Source organism: Brienomyrus brachyistius, chromosome 21 (assembly GCF_023856365.1).
Source record: "Brienomyrus brachyistius isolate T26 chromosome 21, BBRACH_0.4, whole genome shotgun sequence".
Classification (NCBI taxonomy): domain Eukaryota; kingdom Metazoa; phylum Chordata; class Actinopteri; order Osteoglossiformes; family Mormyridae; genus Brienomyrus; species Brienomyrus brachyistius.
Window position 1 is genome coordinate 2,439,619 of NC_064553.1, and position 10,878 is coordinate 2,450,496.

The window sequence follows — 10,878 nt, forward strand, 5'->3', positions numbered from 1 at the left end:
GCTCCTTTAAACCCTCAATCACTATAGGATGTGGACGCAGAAACACGGATTTCCGCGTCTATGGTACAGCGGTAATCTGGGATGCCGGCGACGAACACAAGTGACCCGGGATCCGGCAGCTGGGAGGCCTGGCCTCTGTCCACAGCCACACGATCCGCCCTTCTTCATTTTCGTGATCCCCTATGAGGGGGGGGGGGCATAAAGATGGCCAAGCGGAGCCCCAGGGTTTACACAAACGCATTGCTGCAGGCTCACCAGTAACACAAGAGCTGATTTTTACTTTACACTCCCATGCATCAGTTTCTAGCAAACCCCCCCTGATTATTAATAATTTCACAATGACACAAATAACGACTCCAGAAAGCAGGAGATCCACTCCGCCGATGTGACCTAACGACTGAAACATAATTTATCTGGTTTTAGACGCGTAGACTTTACACGACAATACTATATATTTCAGAGAAAATGTGTCGGCCTCGTTACGTCAATCTGAAGCGCTCCAAACAAACAAAAAAAACTAGAGCAAAAATAGACATTATGCAAATTTAATATGACATTGGAACATAAAGACAATCAGAAACCAATCAAAGTTTCGTCGTTTTAATACACTGCCGTTATTGTTCTTGACATGATAAATTCATTTCTGCCAGAAAAAGATTCAACACAACAGTGAACAAATGAGCGACTATTTTAAGCTTCAATCCAATTTTTCTGCAATTTAATCTTGATATAAATTAACATTAATTTAAATAAATTAACCTCGTTTCATTTTTTAAATACCTCGACGCTTTAATTATTAACGGCAGCTCAGGACTCGCAGTCTTTTTAAAGACAATTCATTATTTAAATGAGTTCTTGCATTACATTGTACCCACGGTGCGTATCAGGAACTGGAGCCCAGGGTTCTGTGCCGAAACTGAGCCGCGTCTTTCCAAACCGGGGTGCCAGGGATGGGTTAGAGTGTGTGTGTCATGGTGTGTGTCACAGGGTGTGTCGTGCTGTCGCGGTGTGTGTTGCGGTGTAGCAGGGGCTTCTACCACTACCTACGTATCTGTGAAAACTCTGCCTCTCCGCTAAACACTTGACAACCAAGTTTAATTTGGCTGCTTTCCTCTGAGAATCACACATTTTATTTTTCCTTAAATACTACAATGAACGTAAACCAACAAAATGTAAACCACACATTCTCTCATTTCCTGATGAGACGTACCCGGGAGACCGCTGCAATGAGTTGGGGGGGGGGGGTGTCACACACCTTTTTGATGGCAATTAAGTCAAAGCAACACCAAGTAAACAGTTAAACATACAAAAAAATGCACATGCAACAAGCTCCTTCAGTGCCCAGTGCTGGCTGGCAGGATACCTGCGAGAAGACGAGGTGCAGCGACTGGCTCTTGCTCTAACGTCCGTCAGAAAGCGAACAAAGCTTCCAAGGAAAACAAAAACGTAACTGTCCACTGTTATTCCAGGGTGTTAAACATGAGGTCCAGTGTTAGGGGGCTTGGGGGAGAGGCCACGCCCCCAGTGCTGGGCGGAGCCCTCGGGGGCTGGGCCGCCGCCCACTTCAGTGATGTGTCTCCAGCTCTAAGATGGTCCACTCGCCCTGAGGGGAGGCGGCGTCCTCCGGAGAGAAGCTGGTCACCGTGATGCTGGTGGTGGAGTCCTCCATCGGCGAGATAAGCTCCGCCCACCGCTTGCAAGCCTCCTGCTCCGTGGAGGGGAGGGGCCGGCCGCTGAGGCAGTCACGTGACAGCGCCAGCGTCTGCTTAATCAGGTACTGCGCCAGGTTCAGGTCCTCGGGCACGCAGGTGATGATGCCCAGACTCGAATCCTGGTCCGAGAGGAGCTGACGGAGCAGCGTCCAGTCCCGCTCGGCGAAATGCCTGCTCACGGAGTCCTCGGCGTCTCCGCCTTCCTCCTCTTCCACGGCCGCCTGCTCCGTCTCCCTCTCCTCCTCTCGCCGGCCAACAATGCTCTGCTCAAAAGCTTCCCCCGTGTCCGTCTCATAAATGGGGGATAGGACTTTGGACGGGCGGCGGTCAAAAGTGCTGCTTTGATCCAGTTTCTCACAATCATCTAAGTCCCCTGGAAGCAATTGACAATACTACACAATGTCAGAGCCACTCTGGTCGCCTGTGAACATTTCTAAAATGGTTTACACGAGCGGATTTGAAGCACCGGGGCCACTGCTTGGGACCCACACAAGCGGGAGTTTCACCCTTAGCACCCTTAGTAACTTAGTCCACTTTGCATTTCGAGGGTTTCATGGTCAACGCCAACAAACCGGACCACGGGTCAGTCCTCTTTCCATTTATAGATCGCATTTATTAGTTAATTAAGAGGGTTAGGGTTAGCCTGGTCTGGCCATTTGTTGTAGTTTGAAATAGGAAAAAAAAACTAAACAGTGATTACAAAGTTCTGTCTGTAGGGGGTGCTACAGGACACCGCAGGATTCTGCGAATGCTTTCCATCGTTGTAAATACTTAAAATCTCTATTTAACAGGTGCCAGTGGACTGCATTGCCGTAAAGGTGCGTACAGAGAATCAGTCTGAATGTCTCTTTCTTCAGCCGCTTCATGGTACTCTGAGAATCTGTGCGTTTTTATGTTTTTTTCTTTCTTTCTTTCAAACATGGAGAAGCACAATCGCCATTTCAGAACCCGCTTTGGCTAAGAGATACACCGATCGTCTGATTCGGTTGAAGGGGACGGGGTTTAGCGGTTGGGCAAAGGCTTTACTAAAGGTTAGGGGTTGTCTGCATTACAGAACCAAAAGCAGCTGGTGCCCCGTCACCTTGCAGCATGGAGCGGCGAAAGCGTGACCGAAAAAAGAGACACGGCAGAATCTGTCATCTGTCTAAAGCACATCAAATATAACACGCTTTAAGCACCACAAATGAACAGTAAAATAAAACAGGGGAAAAACAGAACACTACCGCATTCAGTGAAAACTGCTGTGCTTGAAGATGATCATCTACTAGCTATAAACACCACACTGTAGCAGAAACAACGGAAATGAAATAAAGGAAATGGCCAACAAAAGAATGAACTGCACACAGATTCTAAACTACTTCAGACGCATGTCACTGTTTGGGGGCTCAAAATGCAACAGATAACATAAATGATAGAAGTCAGCATGCAGGAAATCCAGGGAGCAGTACAGACTGAACAGGTCAGACAGACAGCGAGGGACCTGGTCCCCGCGGACACGCGCACGCACGCACATACGCGGTCCGCGCGGCGCACATATTTGCTCCCTTTTTCGACAAATTCCGCTTAGCGTACATAGACTTCATTACTCGCATAAACAGAGTTCTTAAGAAGTACAAAGTACATGTATTTAATTTATTATTATTATTTTTTACCACAGCCTAAGAGACTCATTTTCCAAGACATTCACTGGAGTGCAGGACTGACTGTCATGGTGTGTATTAAAAACAAATGTGCAAATCTTTAAATGCTTTGTATGATACATCAAAGTGCATTGGTAAGCCTTTTATAAGACAGCTCTGTCTCGCCAGATGCGACTAACCAGCGCATTGCGCAGCATGCATGCAGATACTGTTAGTAAGGAGAGAGCAACACGTATCAGACATTTTTATTTTATTTTTAAGCTTTCAATTGAAGTTTCTCCTGAAAAAAGTTAGTTAAGTTTCAAAGAAGATTAACCCTTCCTGCTGTTTCTGCAGACCTACATTTTAAACGGACAGCGGCTTAACGACGCCATAGTGTCGATAAAAACAGCTAAGCTTAAAGAATATATATTTTCGTCTTGTGAAATAAATGAGGAATTCATGTCTTTTATGGCAACGCAATCATTGTGCCATTCTTTATGTGAAATGCACAGACGAGCAACTATCGATATATTCTAGCATTTACTATTGGATCATGGGGGCAGACATGTTTAGACCGCGAGGGGCAGGATAGAACGACGTTGTTAGCATGAGGCTAAGCTAAGCCTGAGCTGTGGTGGACAGGGTATTTAAGGGAGGTTGTGTCATGCGGAAGATGGACTGCTTCTCGTTTAGGAGCCTCACAGAAAGCCCGGGTCCTAAGATTGTACATTACCTGCTGGGGAAGACGACTGTTGCTCACACAGTTCCAGCTGTGCTTCCTTTTTCTTGTCTGTGGGTTCAAGCAGCGGGTTCTTGTGCGGGGAGCCGTCCGTGTATTGCTCACTGCATTGGAGGTCCAAGTGTCGTGGTCTCTCCTGGGGCCGGAGGTCGGTGCCTTCACGGTCAGGGGGCTGGTCGGCAGGCCCGATACTCCCCGCAGGCTGCCCCTCCTGGGGGAGCTCCCTGTCCTCTCTTAGGACACTTCCCGGGGAAGCTGGCATGCATTCCTTCTTCGCTGGCAAGTCAGAAGAGTTACACACACGCCTTACTGGCTTGTCGGACGTGGCATCAAAGACGTCGCCAGGTGCGGCGGTGCTGGGCCGGTGGAGAGGCGTCTGCACTCCCACCTCCTCAGATCCCAGCTCTTCGCACTCATCCACCGAAAGCAGGACAGAGCGGCGAAAGTTGGAGGTGGATGGGTAAGCGGGAATGCCGTTGTCCGCCTCGCCGATATCCTCAAAGGCTAGGTTGACGATTCCTTGGAACTGGCGTGGGGAGAGGTCGGCAGCAGGCGGGGCCACCTCCGTGTGGATCTCCACCTCTGACCTCTCGTCCTCTGTCTCCTCCTCTTCATCAGAAGAAAAGAGCTGGTGGTCTGGAATGTTCCGCACGGTGAGGGCATCGGCGTTGTCCTCACAGGTCTCCTTCTCCAGGGGGGCATCTTCATGCCGCTGCCAGGAGCGCGGCCGGCGGCGGGTCACCTCCTCCTCGCTGGTGGAGTGGCCGTGGAAGGGGTCGGGTGCGTCACGAGCCCGGAGGCGGGGCTCCACCCGCAGCGCTGTCTCGTACATCTTTAGCTCTTCTGGTGTGCTGGTGTCACTGCTGCTGCGGCCCAGGAAGTCATGGCACAGGACAGTGCCGCACTTGGAAACGCCGCGGTCATTGGAGCCGTCATCGTCCTGAGAGCCACCGGCATCGTAGTCCTCCGAGCGGGGCTTGATGTCATCTGAGGAGGTGGTTGCGGCACTGGCGGACTCCGACTCGGGGCTGACCTGCCGGTGGGAGCCACTCCAAAAGTCTTCCGGTGGAGTCTGGGGCCCTGCGGGGCTGCCTGGCGTCCTGGCCGGCTCATTGCCCTTGGGTGGGTTCGCTGGGCCTGGCAGCGTGGCAGGGGCTGGCATCGGCGCCACTGCAATCCCGGCACTGGTGTCCGTACGAGCGGCATGATTCTCCGCTGGGGCTTTCCTCTGGTTTTCTGCCCCCCCGCCAGAATGCCGAGTCTTGCCCGCACGGCCAGAGGTCTCGGCAGAATGGCCTGGCCCTAACGTGGCTACGTCAGGCTTCCGGGGTGTTCCCACGTGTGCTGGGGATTTCTCCGCCTGCTCCACTGGCCCCTTTGGCTGCTCTTCGCCAGTGGATATGTGGGGGTTGGGGCCTGTTAGCTTGCCGGCTGGGGTCCTCTGGCTGGACGTCTCCTTACCTTTGGCAGAGTGTCTCTTGAGTGCGGGGGAGGCCTGTTTCTCAGGCCCAGCCGATTTGGGCGACCCCTTTGGGGTGGGAAACTCAGCAACAGCCTTCTGCCTCGGGGAGCTTTTCCCGCCGGCGAGTGGAGCCGGCTTGGCGGCGGCCTTCGCCTGTTTCCCATTGGCGGTCGTTGAGGCAGCCGGAGAAGCTTTGGCTGGCTTCTTTTTGGCATCGCTGGCTGCCCCTTCCCCGGCCGGCGGCTTGGGGATCTCCTCTTTCCGCGGGGATGAGGGTTTCCGCGTGCCGCTGGCTTGGGGGGCGGGCTTGGGACCTGCATTCAGAAAAACCGACCAGCTTTACGCGCATGCAGATAAACACACGTCAGCTTGATTCATTACCTTCGGAGACTGGCACATTGGCCGTCGGTAATGCATGGATTGTAGGTTGTGTAACGCCTGACCTAAGTTCTCTACTGGGTTGGTGGGTGTGCTTCTCCCTTTTGGTTCGCCTTTTGAACCTGGAGCCGCCGTGGAGGGGCGGCCTGAGGCTCCGGATTTGGCCTTGCCGGCCTCCTTCGTGACAGTCCTGCTCGTTGTGCTGTGAGAATAAATAACATTGCGCTGTAGTACCAGCTGACCACCGTCTTGCAGTTCAGAGTTTTCACCACTGTGGGGCAGCCAAGTCAGCCTTGCCTTTTCCCATGCATCTGAGTCTAGTCATGCGCAGGGTCTGAAGCTGAGTATTCATCCTTTACCTGTTAGCCTTGGTGGGATCGCAGGGTTTCCGCATTGTCTTGGTCACGGGGGATCGGGGTGAAACCTTGGCAACAGCTTTTGACCGCTGTCCTGAAATTATGCATAAGACCAGTTTAGAGCAGTTTTTCCTAATATGGTCCCTGAGGACCCACAGTTGCTTCATGGTTTTGCTCCCTCCCAGCCTCCTGCCTGACAATCCACATTTTCGCTCCCTCCCAGCTCCCAGTAAGGCAAACACGTGCACTGCCAGTGGATCCCTGAGCACTGGATTTGGAAACACTGCTTTAGACAAGATCTAGGCCTGCCTTTGGAGTGACCTGGAGTGTCACTTTAGTCACACTGCACATCACACTCTTGGTAAAATGCTTTCTACATGGAAAACAGTCCACATGGACGCATATTGTTCCTCTGTATTATATACTACAATATTTTTGCTCTAACAATGATGGACAGCAGCCTGTGTTTTATCACTGACTTACTACCCTGCACATTAATGCCCAGAAATAACTTCCTCTTTTAATGAAATGTATTGATCCGCTGAGCTAAAACAAGCACTTAGCTCCACAAACATGGAGTGCAGCTGCATGTTTGATAGGTCAGTTTGCTAAAAAAAATATAAAATCAATCTACATGCACATATGGATTTTCTACTTCTGATTTCATGAGACGGGGGGCATCAGCGCCACGGGGGGGCGAGCCACCAGACCCACGTCAGGCCTGCTCGGGTCCGGCTGTGTTCCAAACAGGCAGGAGACGTCCTCTTTGACGTGCTCTCTCTCCGAGCCAGCATCCATAAATATGCCCTGCCAGCTCTCACCAAAGGGTGAGAGTCATCACCGGTAATAAAACGGCTGTTGTGGACGGGGGAGTGAATATGGACGTCTCATTCAGAAATGATGATCTATGGTAAAGTGACCTGCCGGCAGTTTGCTGGCTGTGCCAGTGGGCCAGTTTACTGGCCCCACCTCGGAAGCCCACAATAGGTCAGTGGGACAATGGATTCGCCCGTGTCCCCCCTCCCCCCCACGGAACAGAGAGGTTAAACCCCAGGGGCCATGAGAGGCCTGCATGTTACGTCTGACCTTCAGGTCATCCCTGTTTTGTCATGGCTGAGATGAGGCTGGTGGTGTTTGAGCATGAGATCGGAGAGCGAAAATCCCATTGAAATATTGCCCACCCCCCCCACTGCCCAAGAAGGCCCCATCGGGCAGAGAGCCCCAGGGCGGCGCGTTTTTAATGAGACTAATTTCATGCTCTAATGGCTATTCTTAGTAGCCCTTGTCGCTTCACACATGGAAAATGGGACAGAAATGGATGGGCAACACTGGAGCCCCGCCCCTTTAACGCAGTAAAGAAAATCGGACGAAGTGAGTCCTCCAAACCTGGGGTGGCGCTGCGGGGGCTGCTGGAGTTGTTCTCGGGTGAGACGCTGCCGGAGGTGGGGGTGCTGAGGGGGGGTGGGCCGTCCACACCCTGAGGAGACTCTGTCCCGGAGCCATTTTTTTTGGACTTGCTGGTCTTCGGATGCGCTGTGGCAGAGCTGGCGGGGGCCCTGGGTCTCGTCCCATTGGGCTTCTTGTCTTTGCTTGCATTGACCTCCCGGGGTGGGGTCACGGCGGTAACCCCCATAGCTGCATTCTCTCGCCTAGGGGAATCCATCTTGGGGGAACCATTGAGTTCTGGCTTAGGTCTGGCAGCCATCTTTGCCTTTTGAGTGGTGTCCCCAGGTTTGGGTGACCAGGCCTTGTCGCCGTTGTAGACCGCCCGTGCCGACACGGCGGTTTGTACAGGTCCTCCCAGCCCGTCGGATTTCATGGTCCCCCCAGAACCAGGGGAGCGGCGTGCTGTGGGTGCCCTAGGGGGCGCGAGTGCGTCCGTCTCAGAGGCAGCCGCTGGGAGTGCTTTTCATTCCACACTGTTGGGGGGGGAGTTGCACATTAAAGGAGCTCATAACAGGAGACACATTACACAGCCATTCATGTCATTCTCTGCCGGCCAGACCCACACCTCCCACCCACACTGGGTCTGTGGACTTCGCAGGAGCACCTGGAAAACAGGCTTTCACCTGAAGCTTCTGACAAACCAAATCAGGAGTGGTCCAGTACGACGCAGAGTAGGCCCACCAGTCAGCATCTAACTTCAGTTATACTTAGGTAGCAGATTCCTTTACCTAAAGTGGTGGACATTTTTAGAAAGCTGGAGCCCCTGGAATGACTGAGGATTAAGGCGTCTAAAGGGCCCAGTGGTGAAATCACTCTGCTGATGTTGGGATTTGAACTGCTGACCTTCCGATTATAGGTACGTCACTCCACCCTGCTGAGGCGCTCGCCGGCCCTTCGTTGCCCTTTGGCACGGCTTCATAACATGCCACGTCCTTCGTCTTGGTCTGTGACCGTTTGGCTGTAGGTCGCAGTCTGGCTATGGCGCGGCGGAGTTCGGTGTCACGCGTTTTCGACCCACCTGCGAGTCTCTGGGGAAGTGGGGCTCCTCAGCTCGTCGCTCCCTCCGCCGCTTTGGTCAGGAGCCACTGCAGACGAGATCACGTGTGCCACCATTAGGGGGGGGGGGACTCAGAATGCCCCGGCATTCCCCCCGCGCATCGGGAGGGAAACGTCGGATTCACTGCGGCTGTGGCCGTCCCAGCCCCTCCCCTCCACCAAACACACCCCAGCGTCGTGCGTGGAGTCCGACTACAACCAGGCACTGGTTTAATCTCTGCCGGAGTCAGTTATCTGCATCCATAAGTCACACCTCCCTAAAGGAACAGGAGGAACCTGCTGTAGGACAGGAGCAGCTTCTAGGGTGTCCCTGAGCACCAGGTGAAATCCAGAAACCGTAATCCTGCACGCCATACGAATATGTGATCACAGATTCGCTGCTACTAGCCGGGAAGGACGTAGCATCGCAGAAGCGGGCGTGTAAATAATTCACATTTCGCGTCTATATGCGGTACATCTCAGCGCCGGATTAGCATCCTGCCCCCTCCCTGAAGAATGGGCCAGCTTTGGGAATAATAGAATAATGAGGCTGTCGCCGTTGACAACGTGCCGGCCGCACAATGGAGGGTCTGGCGGGCGCCTGGGCTGCCTTGTGAGGCCGCCCCCTTGTCGTGAGGAGGATAAGCCCTCCGTCACGCTCCCAGGCTCCCTTTCAGCGACGCCTGCCCAGCATCCTCTATGTCCGCCCGGTGAAAACCTACACTGACAGCCCAAATCGTCCTCGCTAACGTGAGCGAGAGGGGAGGGGGGAGGAGGGGAAACAGCCGATGGAGCGAGCGATTCTCTAACCGCATAGATAAGAAACACCCCAGACGGCGCCAGGCACCTACCCGCTTGGGTTAGCTCCCCGGGTCTCTGCGGAACACGGCGCCATCTCCCCGCACAGCCGACAGCGCGCAGGGTCCTGAGAAGTGAGGTCTGTGGCTGTGAGTATCCTGCCTGCTCCTCACACCTCATAGACTGGCAGCGGCAGAGGGAGGGTGGAAGAAGGAGAAGGGGAGAGAGAGAGAGAGGGAGAAATGCAGGAGCGAATCAGCAGCTGTTCGGAGGCCTGTCTCCATGACGACGGATCATTATTCCCCCGTGAATCTTCTTACTCCCCAAGCTCACTCCAGTGATGTCATAGCTGAGATTGAAGGCTGCTTAGGCTCCGCCTCTCGTGCCTGTTTATAAGTACAGGAGGCTGTGGGGTCCGTGAGCCGCTGGCCCATGTCTCGCACCTCAGAGAGTGAAAAGAAAGCACCCGATATATTTCAGGAATCCATCCAAACAAAAATTCTTTGGTGCCTTTGTCCCCCTGGCGGAAATGCTGTGGAAAGAATGGCCAGCGGCTGAAACCGCAGCCACGCATCGGATCCAAACACAGTGATCTTGGCCTGTCCGTTGGCCGCTGGGCCTGTCCGCTTGCAGAGAGGGTCACCTCGAACTCCCCCTCAGTGACGTCCGGGGCGGCCACGTGGGGCCCCCATCCCTCTGCCAGAACTCGTCCCAATCGGTGGGAGAGGCTTGAGGGAGAGAATGGGCCTTTCTGCTTTAGCTGTGCCAAACCGCACTGGGCCAGGGGGGGTGTTAAAGCTCAAGGTGGGGGGGGGGTGGAGCCTTTTTTCTCACTTCCTCCCCATTAGCCCTCGGTAACCTCCCCCATCATCATTGCCGGCTAGGTTGCCCTAGCAGAAGCTGAGTTCCAGCTACGGCCAGAGTCTTTGCTGTACACTTTAGGCTGGATATTGACCTCTGATAATCATGTCAGTCAAGCCCCAGTTTATCCATTTTAAAAATTGCACCTTTGCAGCGGTATGCACACAGCATCGCACAACGTCACACAGCATCGCACAACGTCACACAGCATCGCACAACGTCACACAGCATCGCACAACGTCACACAGCATCGCTCAATGTCACACAGCGTCGCACAACATCGCACAACGTCACACAGCATCACACAACGTCACAGCGTCGCACAGCATCGCACAACGTCACAGCGTCGCACAGCATCGCACAACGTTGCACAGCATCGCACAACGTCACACAGCATCGCACAACGTCACACAGCATCGCACAACGTCACACAGTTGTCGACTCAGTTTTTGTTGTTTGCTTTCAATCC

The 10,878-nt window shown here is 53.5% G+C and overlaps 1 protein-coding gene across 2 annotated transcripts; it reads right to left on the reverse strand.

Moving 5' to 3' along the window:
- Positions 1-529: 529 nt before the first annotated feature.
- Positions 530-9,903, reverse strand: btbd8 (BTB domain containing 8). 2 transcript variants are annotated; one of them, XM_048990019.1, is made up of 7 exons: positions 9,602-9,903; positions 8,734-8,800; positions 7,656-8,188; positions 6,273-6,363; positions 5,979-6,115; positions 4,068-5,849; positions 530-2,085 (listed from the first exon to the last, which is right to left on the reverse strand). In XM_048990019.1, the coding sequence occupies exons 3-7, from the start codon at positions 8,086-8,088 to the stop codon at positions 1,565-1,567; spliced, it is 2,964 nt and encodes a 987-aa protein (XP_048845976.1). In that variant the 5' UTR covers positions 8,089-8,188; positions 8,734-8,800; positions 9,602-9,903; the 3' UTR covers positions 530-1,564. The 2 variants fall into 2 exon arrangements, with proteins under 2 accessions (XP_048845976.1, XP_048845977.1); XM_048990020.1 differs by lacking the exons at positions 8,734-8,800; positions 9,602-9,903 and adding an exon at positions 8,559-8,721.
- Positions 9,904-10,878: the final 975 nt, after the last annotated feature.

Bases quoted from the DNA above. Each gene is read 5' to 3' on its own strand.
- btbd8 (XM_048990019.1), bottom strand. From the start codon at position 8,088: ATGAAATCCGACGGGCTGGGAGGACCTGTACAAACCGCCGTGTCGGCA. The intron at 6,364-7,655 runs GTTTGGAGGACT...GCATAATTTCAG, and splicing joins CCCCCGCAGCGCCACCCCAG to GACAGCGGTCAAAAGCTGTT. The intron at 6,116-6,272 runs GTAAAGGATGAA...TTATTCTCACAG, and splicing joins GATCCCACCAAGGCTAACAG to CACAACGAGCAGGACTGTCA.